This window comes from Folsomia candida, unplaced genomic scaffold, assembly GCF_002217175.1.
Source record: "Folsomia candida strain VU population unplaced genomic scaffold, ASM221717v1 Fcan01_Sc001, whole genome shotgun sequence".
In the NCBI taxonomy this organism is placed as follows: domain Eukaryota; kingdom Metazoa; phylum Arthropoda; class Collembola; order Entomobryomorpha; family Isotomidae; genus Folsomia; species Folsomia candida.
In genome coordinates, this window is record NW_019091193.1 from 4,023,897 (window position 1) to 4,037,970 (window position 14,074).

Genomic DNA, 14,074 nt, shown 5'->3' on the forward strand with positions numbered 1-14,074 from the left:
CCGAGCGATTTGGGTCACGTGATAAGCATCTTATTTATTTATCGGGTAGCATACTAAAGTGTAGCCATAAAATTTTAAGGATTCGAAATTTTAATAATTGAATTTATACAAGTTTTCTAAATGATTGGGCGTATTCTTTTGTAACGTATCACAAATATCTGAAAATTCGCAGTTATGTATGAATCTGTCCTAAATATGTACTTACCGTGAAATGATGAGACGAATGTGCGTCACGTTAATCACGGCATAAATCATTACCACCGGAGCGAGAAATGTGGTATTGTGTGTGTTCGAAAATACCATGAATAGCTCGTACACGGCGTAGCATAAAACTCCCGGATACGAGTCATAAATCCACCGAGGAAGAAACCTAGCCCCCCAAAATCTCCCGCTATGGCGCGACCTAAAATGGGCAGGTAGCGTGCTAAGAAACGGACTCAAAACTCCCACCGGTAAAGCGAACAAGAGACAAAGGCGCATGCCAAGATTCTCGGAGAGAACACCGTTTCCGAGATAAGTTGTGATTTCTAAAGTTATAAAATTTCAAATATTTTAGATTTCCACCCGGGAACTTAAATTTATTGATGTCGCGGAAAAGTCGCGCATTAAATTTTAACATGCGGCTCAAACGGAGCTGATCCATCATCATTGACATATTTAATTTGAAGGTTATTGACGATTTACTTACTTAGCACTGCATCCAGCTTGAGAAGGTGATTGACTAGAGTCACGTGATATTCTGGCCGAAAGATTGGGTGGATTGAGAGAAGACCACACCCAAAGCGGGAAAAAAGTTCCAGATACATTTCCAGCAATTCACTGTCCTTCATTGCGCCATAGTCGCAAACGAGTGCGAAATGCATTCTGCAAATGCAATCCAAGAGGGACAAGATGACCATCATTTTAGCAAAACTGATCCTCCATTTGCTCCGCGTTACGCGTAATTTACCGACAGAGAACATTTTGTCGGGCGACGGTTCCCAATGGAACGGAAGTGAAAACATGAAATGACCAGATTGCACGATGCTTTTAAATATCGTGGTCCACTCGAGGGACAACAAGGTTCCAAAACTTTGGATGGCGAATGATACGCATCTTTTGTAAAGGCGACGGAAGGTCATGTCTGCTTTTCGTGGGTAAATCTTATTGTTGGAATTAGAAAAATAATTGAAAGGTAAAGGTTTCATGGAGGTTATGTACGTATTTTGAGTCTGAGTGTTGTGTTGCGTTGATTTGTTCTTTGATGCAGACTTCTAATGCTGCATTCATTTTTTATAAAAAACATCGTTGTGTATTTATGTAGTTTTCCACTGTAAATGATTAGCGTTGTTAGTACACTATGTCTGCACATACATACTTATGTATGCATGTACGTTTATATAAATAAATTGAATATACGTGTGTGTACAACATATTAATGCTGTGAAATTGGCGTCAGTAAAAGTTCAATTTAGTTTGAACTCCCAAAAATTTCGGCCTTGAAAACTTTGCAATATGTACAAATACAACCGTCTCCATCTCAAAAGATAATTGGAAAGATAATTCAGCAACTACCAAAATTTGTAGCAATGTACTTATGTAAAATTAATTACTGTACAGAAGTCGTAGCGATAGCGATACATAGTATCAGTAAATAAATACTTACATGCATGCAGGGGTTGCGGAATTGTGGGGACATGGGGTACATTTTCCCCACATAAATTCCACCGAAAGGACATTCAATGCACTAGCCAGTAAATGTCCTTACAGAAATTAGCAATGGCGAAAACTTGTAAATTATGTTTTTGAAGTATGAAAATATTTGTAACAGCAAATATTTGTAGAAACTTTATAGGTTTGCCATTCTAGTGCATAAATTAAGTAGTAACTAATCCTAAGTAATATACTAAATTGTGCAGTGCAGTGCTATTTCAAAGGGTTCTCGAGCGCCTAACTTATGAATTGAGTGAAAAGTATTCCCACAGCCAAAAACGTCTTGCGCAGCCTATGCTATGTAAATAAATATGAATATACATGCAAAAGCAAGATAAATTATTTCCTTGCCCTTTTAGTCAAAAGTATCACAATTAATCCGGCTGAGATAAATATGTGTAATTATTTTTGCAAATGCAAATTCAGTTGTCTCAAAATAGAAGGATATGTGCAAATACAGTAAAATATATGTACGAGTTTTTGAGATATTGATCAAGTTGTAAATTTAATTTCAATTCAACCATGAATTACCAGAGGAATAAGTATGATTCTAGTTTTCCGCAAACGTTAACACTGTAAAATGTTGTTGAAATTTTGTCAAATTGATAGGAATCCTATCACAGGATGCAATTATTTTAAAGCGCTTATCAAATATTACTTATCCGTTTTGTATGTATGTAAATGGTCTGTATAAGTACTTAGGTAATGTCCCATTGATTACATGTATTTTGTCGCAGTATTACCGAAATTCGGTGGAAGCGATGGATTAAAATTAAATGTTTTCGTGCGATTGTGTATGTACATACATTCGTACATATACATACATACATACATATTTACATATCTATCCTTGACGATAATTATTCACTGACAGACCGATTATGGATTTACTCCTCCATCCCATTTTCCATGGGTAAAAATTAGGAAATTTTTCCTATTTTAGCATAAAGGTTATGAGAATGCCACAGGTGTAGTTGACCGTCAGCTTTCAATTGTCTTGGAAGGGAAGTAGATAATCAATCACAGATCATATTGATATATCCTTTTGGATCTCTTCCTTATTTTGAGTTACTATGCGAAGGGCGACCCCTGAGTTTTCTAACATTTAAAAATGGGTGGTTTTAAGCTTCTGACGCGGAGTGGATTTTTGTCATATTTGATCAATTCTTGCATTAATTTGACCGAGTGTAAATTGTTATCGAATGATTACTTGTTGCAAATAAAGAATATGTATGTATATATTTAATACCTAAATACATCTTATATATATATATCATGATAACCTGAATATGTACATATGTACGTATGTAAATATGCATGCAAGTGTATTTATGCAAATATTTCACTGTGTCAGAAGGTCAAGTTGATTAAGTTTGAAAATAAATTTTATTTACAAGATAAATCCAATTTTGAAACAAATAATTTGGTTTGCTTAAATGCACTTGTGGTCTGTCAATTTAAAGTCCAAGAGCAGCAGCAACATCGATACGTCCGTGACCTGAAATTTGTGAAAGTACAATAACGTTTCTTGTCTGGATATTGTATGTCAATAATGGCGACAACTCTTACCGAAAGCATGATTTGGGAAATCTCCACCTTCCGGAAGTCCACAATTCCTGTCAGCGTTGGACAAGGTTGGGTGAACTGGCGTGGTGGTGAGGGCAGTGAAAATCTCGTCAAATCCCCAGCTTGGGTTGGCAGACATGAGCAGAGCGATGGCTCCAGCGGTGTGGGGGGTGGCCTATATTAGTAAATTTAAAAAATTAGTCAATAACTCAGAAACTAAAATATTCAGTGTAACCCACCATTGAAGTTCCGGACATGGTGACGTAATTGTTGGCTCCAGTTCCGCAAGACACGATGTTGTTTCCTGGTGCGGAGACTTCTGGTTTGAGTGCTCCTGCTGCGTTGGGTCCTCGGGAAGAGAAGGTCGCCATGGCGTCGGTGTCAGTGGTGGCTCCGACGGAGATAAGGTTGGGCTGATCTCCGGGAGAGATGACCGTCCTGCATCCCGGCCCTGAGTTTCCGATAGCGAAAACTGGGATGATTCCAGCCGATCGCCAGGCAGAGACAACCTGGTTGTACCACGGATTATTACTACCGCCGCCCCACGAGTTGGAGACGATGTTTGGTCTGGGATTCGCGGTCAAGACCCATTGGGCGCACGAGATAAGGTTAGGTTCAGTTCCGGATCCTTGGTGGTTAAGTCCACGGCAGGCGACCCATTGGGCAGCTGGGGCGACACCGACACCGTTGGCACGTCCGAGGACGGTTCCCGCACAGTGAGATCCGTGTCCTTGTTGGTCAGTTGGTCCAGCCGTGTTGTAGTACGGGTCGCTCCAGGCACCTCCGTACGAGTCAGCGAGCGCAACGTGGCCAAGATTCACTCCGGTGTCGATGATGCAAACGACGGTACCTTCACCTTGAGTGCGCGCCCAAGCTTCGGGCGCCCTGATTTTGGCAACTCCCCATTGCGCGGTTTGGGTAGCGTTGGTCTCAACGATGGATGGGGTCATTCGGACGGTGACTGGCTTACGGAGGGTGAATTCTCCGGGGGTGGCAGCCAAAGAGGCGAGAGTCTGGGAAGTCAAGCCTTTGACGTGGATGATGTTGGATCCCCAGTACGTCTGGGTCTCGAGGCCGAGGGAAGAAGCGACTTGGACGTAGGGGGCCTGAGCAGCGGAGGTGAGTCCTTGCAGGGAGGCGACGAGGGCGGACACCTTGGCATCACCGGAGAGGGACAAGAGCGATGGGTTGGACTGGACTTGGTCGACGATTGCGGGAAGTGCAAGGATCGCCTCGGTGGAACCTTGTTGAATGGCCAGGCTGAGGGCTGGGTCGACAGTGCCGGCGGAGGCGACTGCCAGGGTGGCAGCGAGGACGAGAAGCAACTTCATGGTGGAGCTGAGTTTGGAGGTACTACTGGATTTTATGGTTCAGACGTAGTGTGAAGAAGTGGGGAATTCGGAGCGCTTTTATACGAAAAGGGATGAATATGATAGGGTATAAGAATTAGATCATTTATTTAAAAGTTATATGTTTTGGTGAAAGGGGTTCGATAAGCGTTGATAAGCCGTTAATAGTTGCTCGGTAAGTGGGGAAATTCCAGTTTTAGTAGGCAGCTATGCAAATCGCTTGGTCCACTTCACTGACACATTTAATCCGAGGCGTGATTGAACACTGGAGTTACATAATTTTGTTTTATTAATATACATTTGTTATTTCTCGGATTTTCCAATAATAAATTACCAATAATTCGATAATGCGGGTTGAGACCTTAACTCGATTAGTTTTTAAAAGTCTAATATACGTTCTACATATGTCATAGTTATATCTGTATTGATGGTTTTCCCTCAACTCATACATTTTATGATGTCAGGGAAAACCACCCCATTATGGAAATACCAATGTAAATGACCATGCATAACTATGTAATATTTAAATATATCGGTATGTTATGAAATATTTTAAAGTCTAATTCTGTCGGATTAAGCGATCAGTGAATACTAATATTTATTTGCATAATATATTCATTCATTGCCAGATTATTAAATATATATATAACTCATAAGTAAATAGTTTTATAATGGATTGGACTAATCATCAGGTAAAATTTGTATCGATAAGTATGCTACTGCTGAGTACATATTTATAAAATATGCACATAAATACATAAAGTTCTGAAGCTTATTTGCTGGGCGACTTTTAAAAATAAGTAAACTGGAAACTTATGTTTTAAATGTTTCTGTATTAGACAAGTGTCTAATAGTAAGTATTACACGTGAAGATTTTGTCTGTCCACAAAGTCTGCTGGGTAGGATAGCTTAAAAGCGGATCAACTTTTGTGAGTTCTGTTTTTAGTTCATTAACCTTACAAATTAAAAGGTCACGGCGCCCTGAATTTCGAACTCTATAATGATTTTTGTTTGATTTTTGTAAAGTTTTCCTTTATACCTAAAGACAGTAGGGATAGAATATTATTTATTTATCAAATTATGATTAAACTTGATCTACATACTGTCCAATTTTTATTACTGGGCACCTCATTTGCATGTTTTGACACATTCGCTAGAGTTTACCATATTCAACATGGAAAGCCCGTATCGGCGAAAGTGGGCATAGTGAGATTTAAATATGCAAACAAATGAGGTGGTAAGCCTAAGTAAGAGGATAGTATATGTTGCTTCATACCCATCCAATTCGATTGTAACATGGTTACATAATTTGGGTAATTACCTTTTAGAAGGTAATGTACATGTGTACATACAAATATATTGTAACAATGAAAGGGAGAAAATTGTAGAAAAAAAACAGGAGGCGAGATGAGACATCTCTTTGGTCTCCGTCTTGATATGCTCAACTTGCATCCTTCTCCTAAGAATTAGTGAGTGAGAATGAGTCGTGATGCCCATCACGACTCATTAACTTACCCATTGGGTTTATTAATCTTGCAACAAGTAATTGACGATAGTACATAAATTTGAGAATTTAGGAATTGTTAAAAATAACGTAATGTGTCATCCATAAAAATTAATTTTTTCAAGACCAAACTAGTCAGTTACCTTGACCTATGTACTTACGTAAAGTAAACTTTCTCTTCTCATCCTGATTCGCACAAAGCGACAATTTTGATCAGTTCACGCTAAATGAGTTATTTAGAGTTTGCTTTATTAATTAGACATGTCAAGAATGAAATTTATTAGTAAATTGTAATATACGTACGTCAACTTTTTGTCAAATTAGCTAAAATTTTATTCTGTGCTAAAATCAAAATATTTCCTCACCGAGGTCACAAACTGGGCATGAATTTCCTTAAATATCAAATCTTGCCCCCTTCCGATAAACCCATGCCCCACGAACTCTTGCGCATTCTCGTCATCAAAATACAACGATAATTTCTTGCTCGTCGCGGCATACAGTTTTGTCGCCATTGCGCCGAGTGTCGGATTATTGAAGACTCCCTGCAGCACGGTGGTCGCTTCTTCCGGGTCAAACGGTAGCTCAATTGACCCGTCATCGTCACCAGCTGACGAGATCAACCTCTTCAAATCCACCTTAACAAGCGCTTCCTCAACTTCGGCCGTAATCAGGTCAATCTTTTCCATAACTTCCATCGTGTACGGAACATCGCCAAAGAAAGCGAGCTCCTCCGTGTAGAAAATTTTGAACAAAACACCCATCGCGTGCGGCCACTTGTCCAGCGGTGGCGTTTCATGTCGACAAACGTACCCGTTCGCGATATAAGTTCCGGAGGGGTTGTCCACCTGCAAAAAGTAGATCAGTTCATCCTCCGAATGCGGGGATGGATCCGTGTAAACTTGAACGGTCGCGCTACCCAGGCTTGTAGCGTTTTTGGGGTCGAGTTTTAAAACTTGGAACGGTTCTCTATACTGCATTTCCTGCACGGGGATGAATTCCATGAGAGGATTTTGTCTGAGGAGGAGAGGCTTGTCTTTCACGTAGAATTGGAGCCCAGAATCATTATTATTCGCCGGACCGGCCAAAATGTGGCTCTCGGTGAAGAAAAAGGTCTCATTATCGAACCCGTGGAATCCTTGGGATTGCAAAAATTCGTACGAAATTCCCACCACGGTGGTCGGATTGATGTTGTGGTCTAAAATGATGTCCCCCACTTGCAAGGACTCCACGGGCTTGAACACTTCGCCCGCGTGGATTAAAGTTCCTCTCCTCAAACAGGACGATGGCGGTGGTTGAGGTTTATTTATGATGGCCACCATAAGGTCATGATCTCTTTGTTGTTGTGCGGCCCGTGCGCTGTTAATCGCGGCTTGTTGCCTGGCCTGTTCGGCTCTCCAGTTCTGTTCCGCCGCTGCTGTGGCGTTCATCATATCGAGCAATTTCTGCTGTCTCGCGGCCTCTTGGGTGCGACGCTCGTTTTGCTCCAATCTGGACATGTTGTACTGAAATTCTTGCTGGTGTCTTTCCCAGGCGCGCTGTTCGCGGGTTTCGTTCGCTCTCCGTTCTTCCTGCAGGCGTCGATCCGTCTCGAATTTTGTCATCATTAGTTCGAACCTTTTATTCGATTCGGCCGTCTGGTTGAGCATCATTTGAATAATTGCGGTAAATCCTTGGTTCGATTGAACGGGGAGGACGGAGTCTCGGTCGCCTTGGATGACTTGATTGACAGGTTTCGGTTTGTACTTGAGGTCGGAGTGGAAATAGAGCGAAGTGGCGGTCGCAACGGCGGCGGTGATGTTTTGCCGGGTTCCGACTTTTTTCGCAATTTCGCCAATCGGTACGAGACCCATTTCTGTTGTTAAAATGGTTGGATTTAGTTGGAGGGAATTTTTCCAATCGGCCAAAAGAGTGGAGGCCTCGTCTAAATTCATTTTTGTCAAGTCGGTCGTGTGATACTTGGCGTCGCCACCTCGAAACTTGAGCTGATGAGAGATTCCGTCTCGCACGACGAGACCGGAAGTGCTATTTCCGCTGCTCAATCCTTTAATAGACACGAGATCCTCGGCGAATTGGATAACGTTAAAAAGTGCGTTCGTAATGGCGGAAGTTTCGCATTTTTTCGAGCTTCTCAACGTAATCTCGATAGCGCCACCGCCATAAACCGACCTGACCACGTGGGTGCCATAATTCTCGAAGAAGTTCACCCACACGTTGACATTGTCGTGATCCGTCTCATTATAAACGGGGAGTTGGAGGAGAATCTTTTTGAACGCGTCGGATAACGCGGGCTTATCGTTGAGGACGAGTTCAAACATACGAATTTCTCGAACCGCGGTAATAACGCAGCCCGAATCGGTAAAAGATTCCGATTCGATGTTAAACCCGGGTCGAATTTCTCCCGTGAAACGGTCAGCCCCGATTTTACCGGAAATTCCCAGCTTTTCCACGCGGTTTTGTAAATATTTCTCTCGAGTCGGGTAGAACTAGATGAAATCGGTCACCTTTTTTTCCACGGAGCAGGTGAGGATGGAGGGGAACAAGTAGCCAATGTCGGAAGAGGTCGGTTCCCCCAGAAGAAGCGGTGTCCTGCTCAGGGGGAGGTCTTTAAAAACGTGAAAACTGTGCCCGGCAATGACATTGAGTGGAAAAGCGGGCGGTGATATTTTCAAGGCGTCCTCCAAAAGAAATAAAATTGCCTCATTCGATCTCAGATATTTCATTAGTTGCAAAATTCCTAACTTGGTTTTCGGAATGTCCTCCTCGCTCCTAATATGTCGAAGGTTCAAAGCCTTCTGTAAATATGGGAGAGAATTTGGAAATTTTCGCATCAAAATGGGGTCCATTTTTTGATATGATTTCTCCAAAATTTGCGAAATTGAGGTATTTTCCGAATAATAATTTCGCTGAAATTATTATTCGCACAATTTGCGAATTATGTACATACATATAACCTTACATACTCGTTGCTTCATAAAAGATGTCCTTCTCATATGATAAAAGTAGTTAACTTTGTTGTGTAAATGTTTTTTATTAATAAAGCTATAAGATTTCGTTGAATTGGAAATGTTATAATTATAAAAATTGCGGAAATTGATAACTCGGAAAAAGTAATAAATCATAATTTTACAGAGAAAATAGATTCACAAATACACAACTTGAATGAAAGGAAGACCAAGATGAGACCGAAATAAATAAAAACCTGCCACGACCAAGTAACGAATTATTGACCCATCGTAATTAAGCATACGCAAATTCCAATAAATGAGCTAAACTTATGTAAGTTGACGATAACTCGTACAAATTCACAGTAATGAAAATTACGCTTTCATTGAATTGATTCTTGATTAATGAGGATTATCTAAGAATTTTATCGCTTCTTAGAAGACTCTGCTTGCCTTAATAAACAAAGCTTGATTAGGATTAGTATGAAACCCGAGTGCATGAAAATCTTTCCCCAAATTCGCATTTTAATAAGAACTCACAAATACAACTTGCATTATGCAAGTTTTTCACATGTACACATATAAAACACAACTCAGATTTACATGCCGGACCAATTTTATTTTATTCACCTCAAAAATAAGCAGCTCATATTTTTGCATTACAAAACCCTCGAGTATGTACATATGTATATATCTCAATTTTTGACAAATCCATTTGCATAAACTGATTCAGCTATAAATATTCATAATCTAATTTTATTAGCAGAATTGCTAAGAGTTTCGTTTCGTGTCGGGTTGCTGCATTTCTTGCACTGTGATTCACAGTCTGGAAAGCAAGCAGCGCAAGAAATGCTAGAATCTGCAAGAAACGTGCGCCATCTAGCAACGCGCAGTATGAACTATTGTGGAGGTATATATGTTATGTACATAAATATTTATGTGGGTGTTTCTCATTTAAAAATATTACAATCTTTAAGACGTATTTATTGAGCTAATCGACAAAATCATAAAAATAACAGTACTTAGCGATATCTTGGTCAGACCGATATTTGCCAGCAAAGTGGAGAAATCCAACTTTGAAATGGATGAGGCTAAAGATTGGTGACAAGACCTTTTGAAAATGGGGGAACACCGTGTTAATAAATTTTGGCCCGACAGATCCCATGAAGAAGTCGACGGCTACGCCATAAAGACCCATTCGACGATACAGGTGCTTCGGCCTGCTCTGTAAAATTTCGTACAGCATCGCGCGTAAAACATACTCTTCGTCTATGCCAAGCAGGATATGGGTTGTGCCCTGCATAATTTAAAGATATGCAAGTATTTAGTGTTATGAAGGCCGAAAAATAAAAATTTCAAAATACATTAAGCACCTTTAGATAAGCTTCGATCAACAATTTACCCTCATGACTCAAACTGAATAGGGCGGGGAGCATATGTGTCGCAAAAAATTGTCGATGCAACCTCCTTAATTGGAGATTGGAGGCTAATCCCAAATTAAATTCGTCCCTGATTCCCATCGAGTAGCCCAGAACGGCCCACAAATGAATGCCATCAGCCCTTCTTCTGTGGCGTTGTAGACATTCACCGATTCCGGATCCATGGCAACCGATCCGAGAAATGTCCACTGGGTTACGGCGAGTGTGAGCTGGTTGAAAGGGTGTGCATTTTTAAATTCTGTTTCGAAAATGTTCTCATTGGGATAGTAACTTCGATCCGACCGGGGAATGTGAGACTCTTCCAAGTCTAGTTGAAAAGCGCGCCATAATTCTGTATTGATTAGTTTGTCACCCTTTTGCCGGACTCGGCCATGATACGTTCCATCATTTAGGGCTTTCCGTATACGGAGTGAGACATGATCATGAATTTGGCGCACTTTTCGAACCGATTCGACCACCCAATTTGAATCGAGTTGGGCGTGGTTTAAATCTCTGCGAAACCATAGCGCTATTTGGACTATGGTGGCAGCATAACGACGCCCAGATTTGGAGGGAGTGTCCGAGTTGCCGGAAAAGAGGAGGGCGTCCCGTATTTGAGGGTGTGTTAAAGCAATCAATATTCCCTCGAGGTACGCTTTAACGATGCCGTCGACGTGGCCCAAGGCTAACTTTTGACCTTCCAGGGCGAGTGTGGCGTTCATCCAAGGAGGGAAGATATCCGTGTCATTGGTCTGTGTTCGTTGTTGGATGTGGACACCGTCCCAAAATTTGCCCACGTTTGTGACACATCTCGGCAACCTCGGCAAGGAGATTCGAAATTTAAATAAAATCCGGTGATTCACCATGATAACAATATTTGACACTAGATTCATATTAATATTCATGATAAGTAATAAATAATATTACTACGTATTTATTATAACAAATTTGGCAGATTGCATTTGTAATTTGTATTCGTGTATTACCCAATGTTTTCTTGATTTTCGCTTATACATTGAAATACTAAAACGGCACGGAACAAAGACACAAAACTTCCCAAGAAAAAATTGCACTTGACAAAGTGCAAGGTGCTAGACAAATCCATTTAATCGGACGAAATCCATTAGTTTGCGCGATGGCTTATCTACATTCACATTTATGCAGAATGTAAATGCACAAGTCCGACTTTGAGAAAGGACAATATATTTCGTCAAAGTGTGCGATCCACTTGACCAGATCTAGAAGAATGTGTAAGGCAGTATGAATTTTCCATAGATTTCGCAGCCTATAGAACTATCATATGGTAACAAATAGGTATATGTAAGTACAGTGGTAAAGTAAATACTTCCGCAGTTTTGCCTGGATTGCAAAACAATGCTTTGCCCAGGTGGAATGGAACTAGTTCTTAGCTAATTTGTTATCCAGAAGTAATATGTAAGTATAAGTTAATGAATGAGAACTACGAAATTGGAATGCAGAATCTGCATTGCAGATATGCATTCATTCGTCTATGTACATATCGAACTACCATAGTTACTTAGGATTATACGAATGAATGTACCATGTGTACATTTTTTTGTAATTCTCCCACATGTGCATAAACACGTGTACAAAAGTGCATACGAGGATGAGGAATTAATATTGCTAGATAAACTCTATATGCAAACATACGATATGAAGAGAATTTTCAAGTTGATATTGAGTTGGATTTATTATTTACATTTATTGAACAATCTATGTACTCATCTTTTTATTCACGAAATGATAGTTATTAATTTTTACATGTATTTATTATGAGGAAAGTTCCACAGTTTATGTACTCCTTATGCACTCAAATGTTGGCTTAATTAAAGTTGATTCGTGATCAACAGTGACCGCGGAAGCTGTGGGACATCTGGGGACATTAACGTTGGGGTGGGGGGGGGGGTTATGTAAATATGTAACAAGGGTAGATGATGGGGACATCGAATAATCGAGGGAACCTTGTCCTTGTGTCCCCACACTTCTGCGGCCACTGATGAACGAATTGAGCGTCGGGTCATGACAAAGATTGCTTTGCCTTCGTTTGCATTGCTTTTTAAAATATAAACCAGTTCCATTCCCCTTAGTAAAATAATAACCCTAAATTAACTGACATTCTGACAAAAATATGCGTACACTATGTATGCATGTAAAAATATGCATGCATGCATAAACTGCGATGACGAGGATAAAGGTTTCATAATCCACACCCTCCTAGAATCTTGCATTATTGGCCAATCTTACTGCGACATGCACATCAATTTAATCTTGTGTATGTCCTCAATAAATTAAAAATTGCCTGCATACGTAAATACATTTACATATCTGCATTTTAATTAACAACGCAAACTTAATGAAGTTCATTGAGAGCAGGACTTAATGCATGGATATCGTTCCATTGAAAATTGTCTTTTGTGAATTTAATGAAGTTGTCATTCATTCGCGACAGACGAGACACTTTTGGTGACACTAGCGTCCCATTATGCATAAATTATAATTGTCACTTGCAGTAGAAACTTGACCAACGCAACGATGTTCCATTTTTCCACACTTTTGTGCATGTCATCCGTTTCCTTTTCTCGTTTTTTTTAAAAAAAGAGACGCTTTTGTTTATCTGAAATGTCGTGACAATCTGCCATCACTCATTTTTCCCGACGAGGTGAGACAGTCACTGAACTATCGGGCTGTTATTTTTCATAGAAGGAAATATGTACTAGGTTGCTTTTACCATAGGTAAATACTGATAAGTAACTATGTAAATATGTACCTGGCTATATTAAACTACGCATCTGATAGTGCGATTAATAAAAATTAGTTTAAGTTTGTAAACAAAGATATAAATTATCTATTTAAGCTCTTGTGACTCACAAGTTGTGAGGCACTATGGCAATGGGAGGTACAATGGATGTGAGGAAATTGCATGGTAAACTTCTATATGAAACCAGTTTTTAAGGTACTTTTAGGTCAGTTTGATACATACAAAGTAGGTGACATTACGTAGTGTCAAAATGTAAAGATGCACACATATATTTCCAGCAAAACTTTCCTATGTCAAGGCAACAATTTCGAAGAGGTTGAAAAACTTAAGTTTTTTAACCTCATCGAAATTTATTGCCTTAACAATATATTCAATTGTATATATTTGATGCAGAGGTCGACGCCGACAAATTTTCGGCGGCATATAGTTCTAGGCGATTTTTCCTCGGCGTCGCAGCACGGCGTCGCAATGTTGAAGGAATAGGAAATCAAATTTATTCATGGTGGCGGCACGTAAAATTTTGGAGCGGCGGCGTACGTCGACCTCTGACTATTCAGCGAAGATGAGGAAGTAAGAGCGGAATTTGTACCAAGAAATACTTTCGTGCGTAACTCATGAAAATGAAATATCTAATCTGGTCTAGGACAAAATTAGGATATCAACTAAGAACCCTTTTGTGTACAAGGCATAAAAATAAATGTGTCACGTGAGAGACTCATGCCTATGAAAAAAGGTTTTTACTTCCCAAAATGGTAAAGAGTTGGTTATTGTCAATTAATAAAGGGGCTGAATATGAAGACAGGATATGGTAAAAATGCAATTTT

At 40.1% G+C, this 14,074-nt stretch overlaps 2 protein-coding genes across 2 annotated transcripts; both read right to left on the reverse strand.

Moving 5' to 3' along the window:
* Positions 1 to 3,059: 3,059 nt before the first annotated feature.
* Positions 3,060 to 4,626, reverse strand: LOC110858358 (bacillopeptidase F). The gene is made up of 3 exons (XM_022107109.2): positions 3,498 to 4,626; positions 3,262 to 3,433; positions 3,060 to 3,190 (listed from the first exon to the last, which is right to left on the reverse strand). The coding sequence occupies exons 1-3, from the start codon at positions 4,587 to 4,589 to the stop codon at positions 3,150 to 3,152; spliced, it is 1,305 nt and encodes a 434-aa protein (XP_021962801.1). The 5' UTR covers positions 4,590 to 4,626; the 3' UTR covers positions 3,060 to 3,149.
* Positions 4,627 to 10,016: 5,390 nt separating this feature from the next.
* Positions 10,017 to 11,347, reverse strand: LOC118434155. The gene is made up of 2 exons (XM_035846984.1): positions 10,427 to 11,347; positions 10,017 to 10,350 (listed from the first exon to the last, which is right to left on the reverse strand). The coding sequence occupies exon 1, from the start codon at positions 11,335 to 11,337 to the stop codon at positions 10,540 to 10,542; it is 798 nt and encodes a 265-aa protein (XP_035702877.1). The 5' UTR covers positions 11,338 to 11,347; the 3' UTR covers positions 10,017 to 10,350; positions 10,427 to 10,539.
* Between the last annotated feature and the right edge of the window lie 2,727 nt (positions 11,348 to 14,074).

Bases quoted from the DNA above. Each gene is read 5' to 3' on its own strand.
- LOC110858358 (XM_022107109.2), bottom strand. From the start codon at position 4,589: ATGAAGTTGCTTCTCGTCCTCGCTGCCACCCTGGCAGTCGCCTCCGCC. The intron at 3,434-3,497 runs GTGGGTTACACT...TTACTAATATAG, and splicing joins CCATGTCCGGAACTTCAATG to GCCACCCCCCACACCGCTGG. The intron at 3,191-3,261 runs GTAAGAGTTGTC...CACAAATTTCAG, and splicing joins TTTCCCAAATCATGCTTTCG to GTCACGGACGTATCGATGTT.
- LOC118434155 (XM_035846984.1), bottom strand. From the start codon at position 11,337: ATGGTGAATCACCGGATTTTATTTAAATTTCGAATCTCCTTGCCGAGG.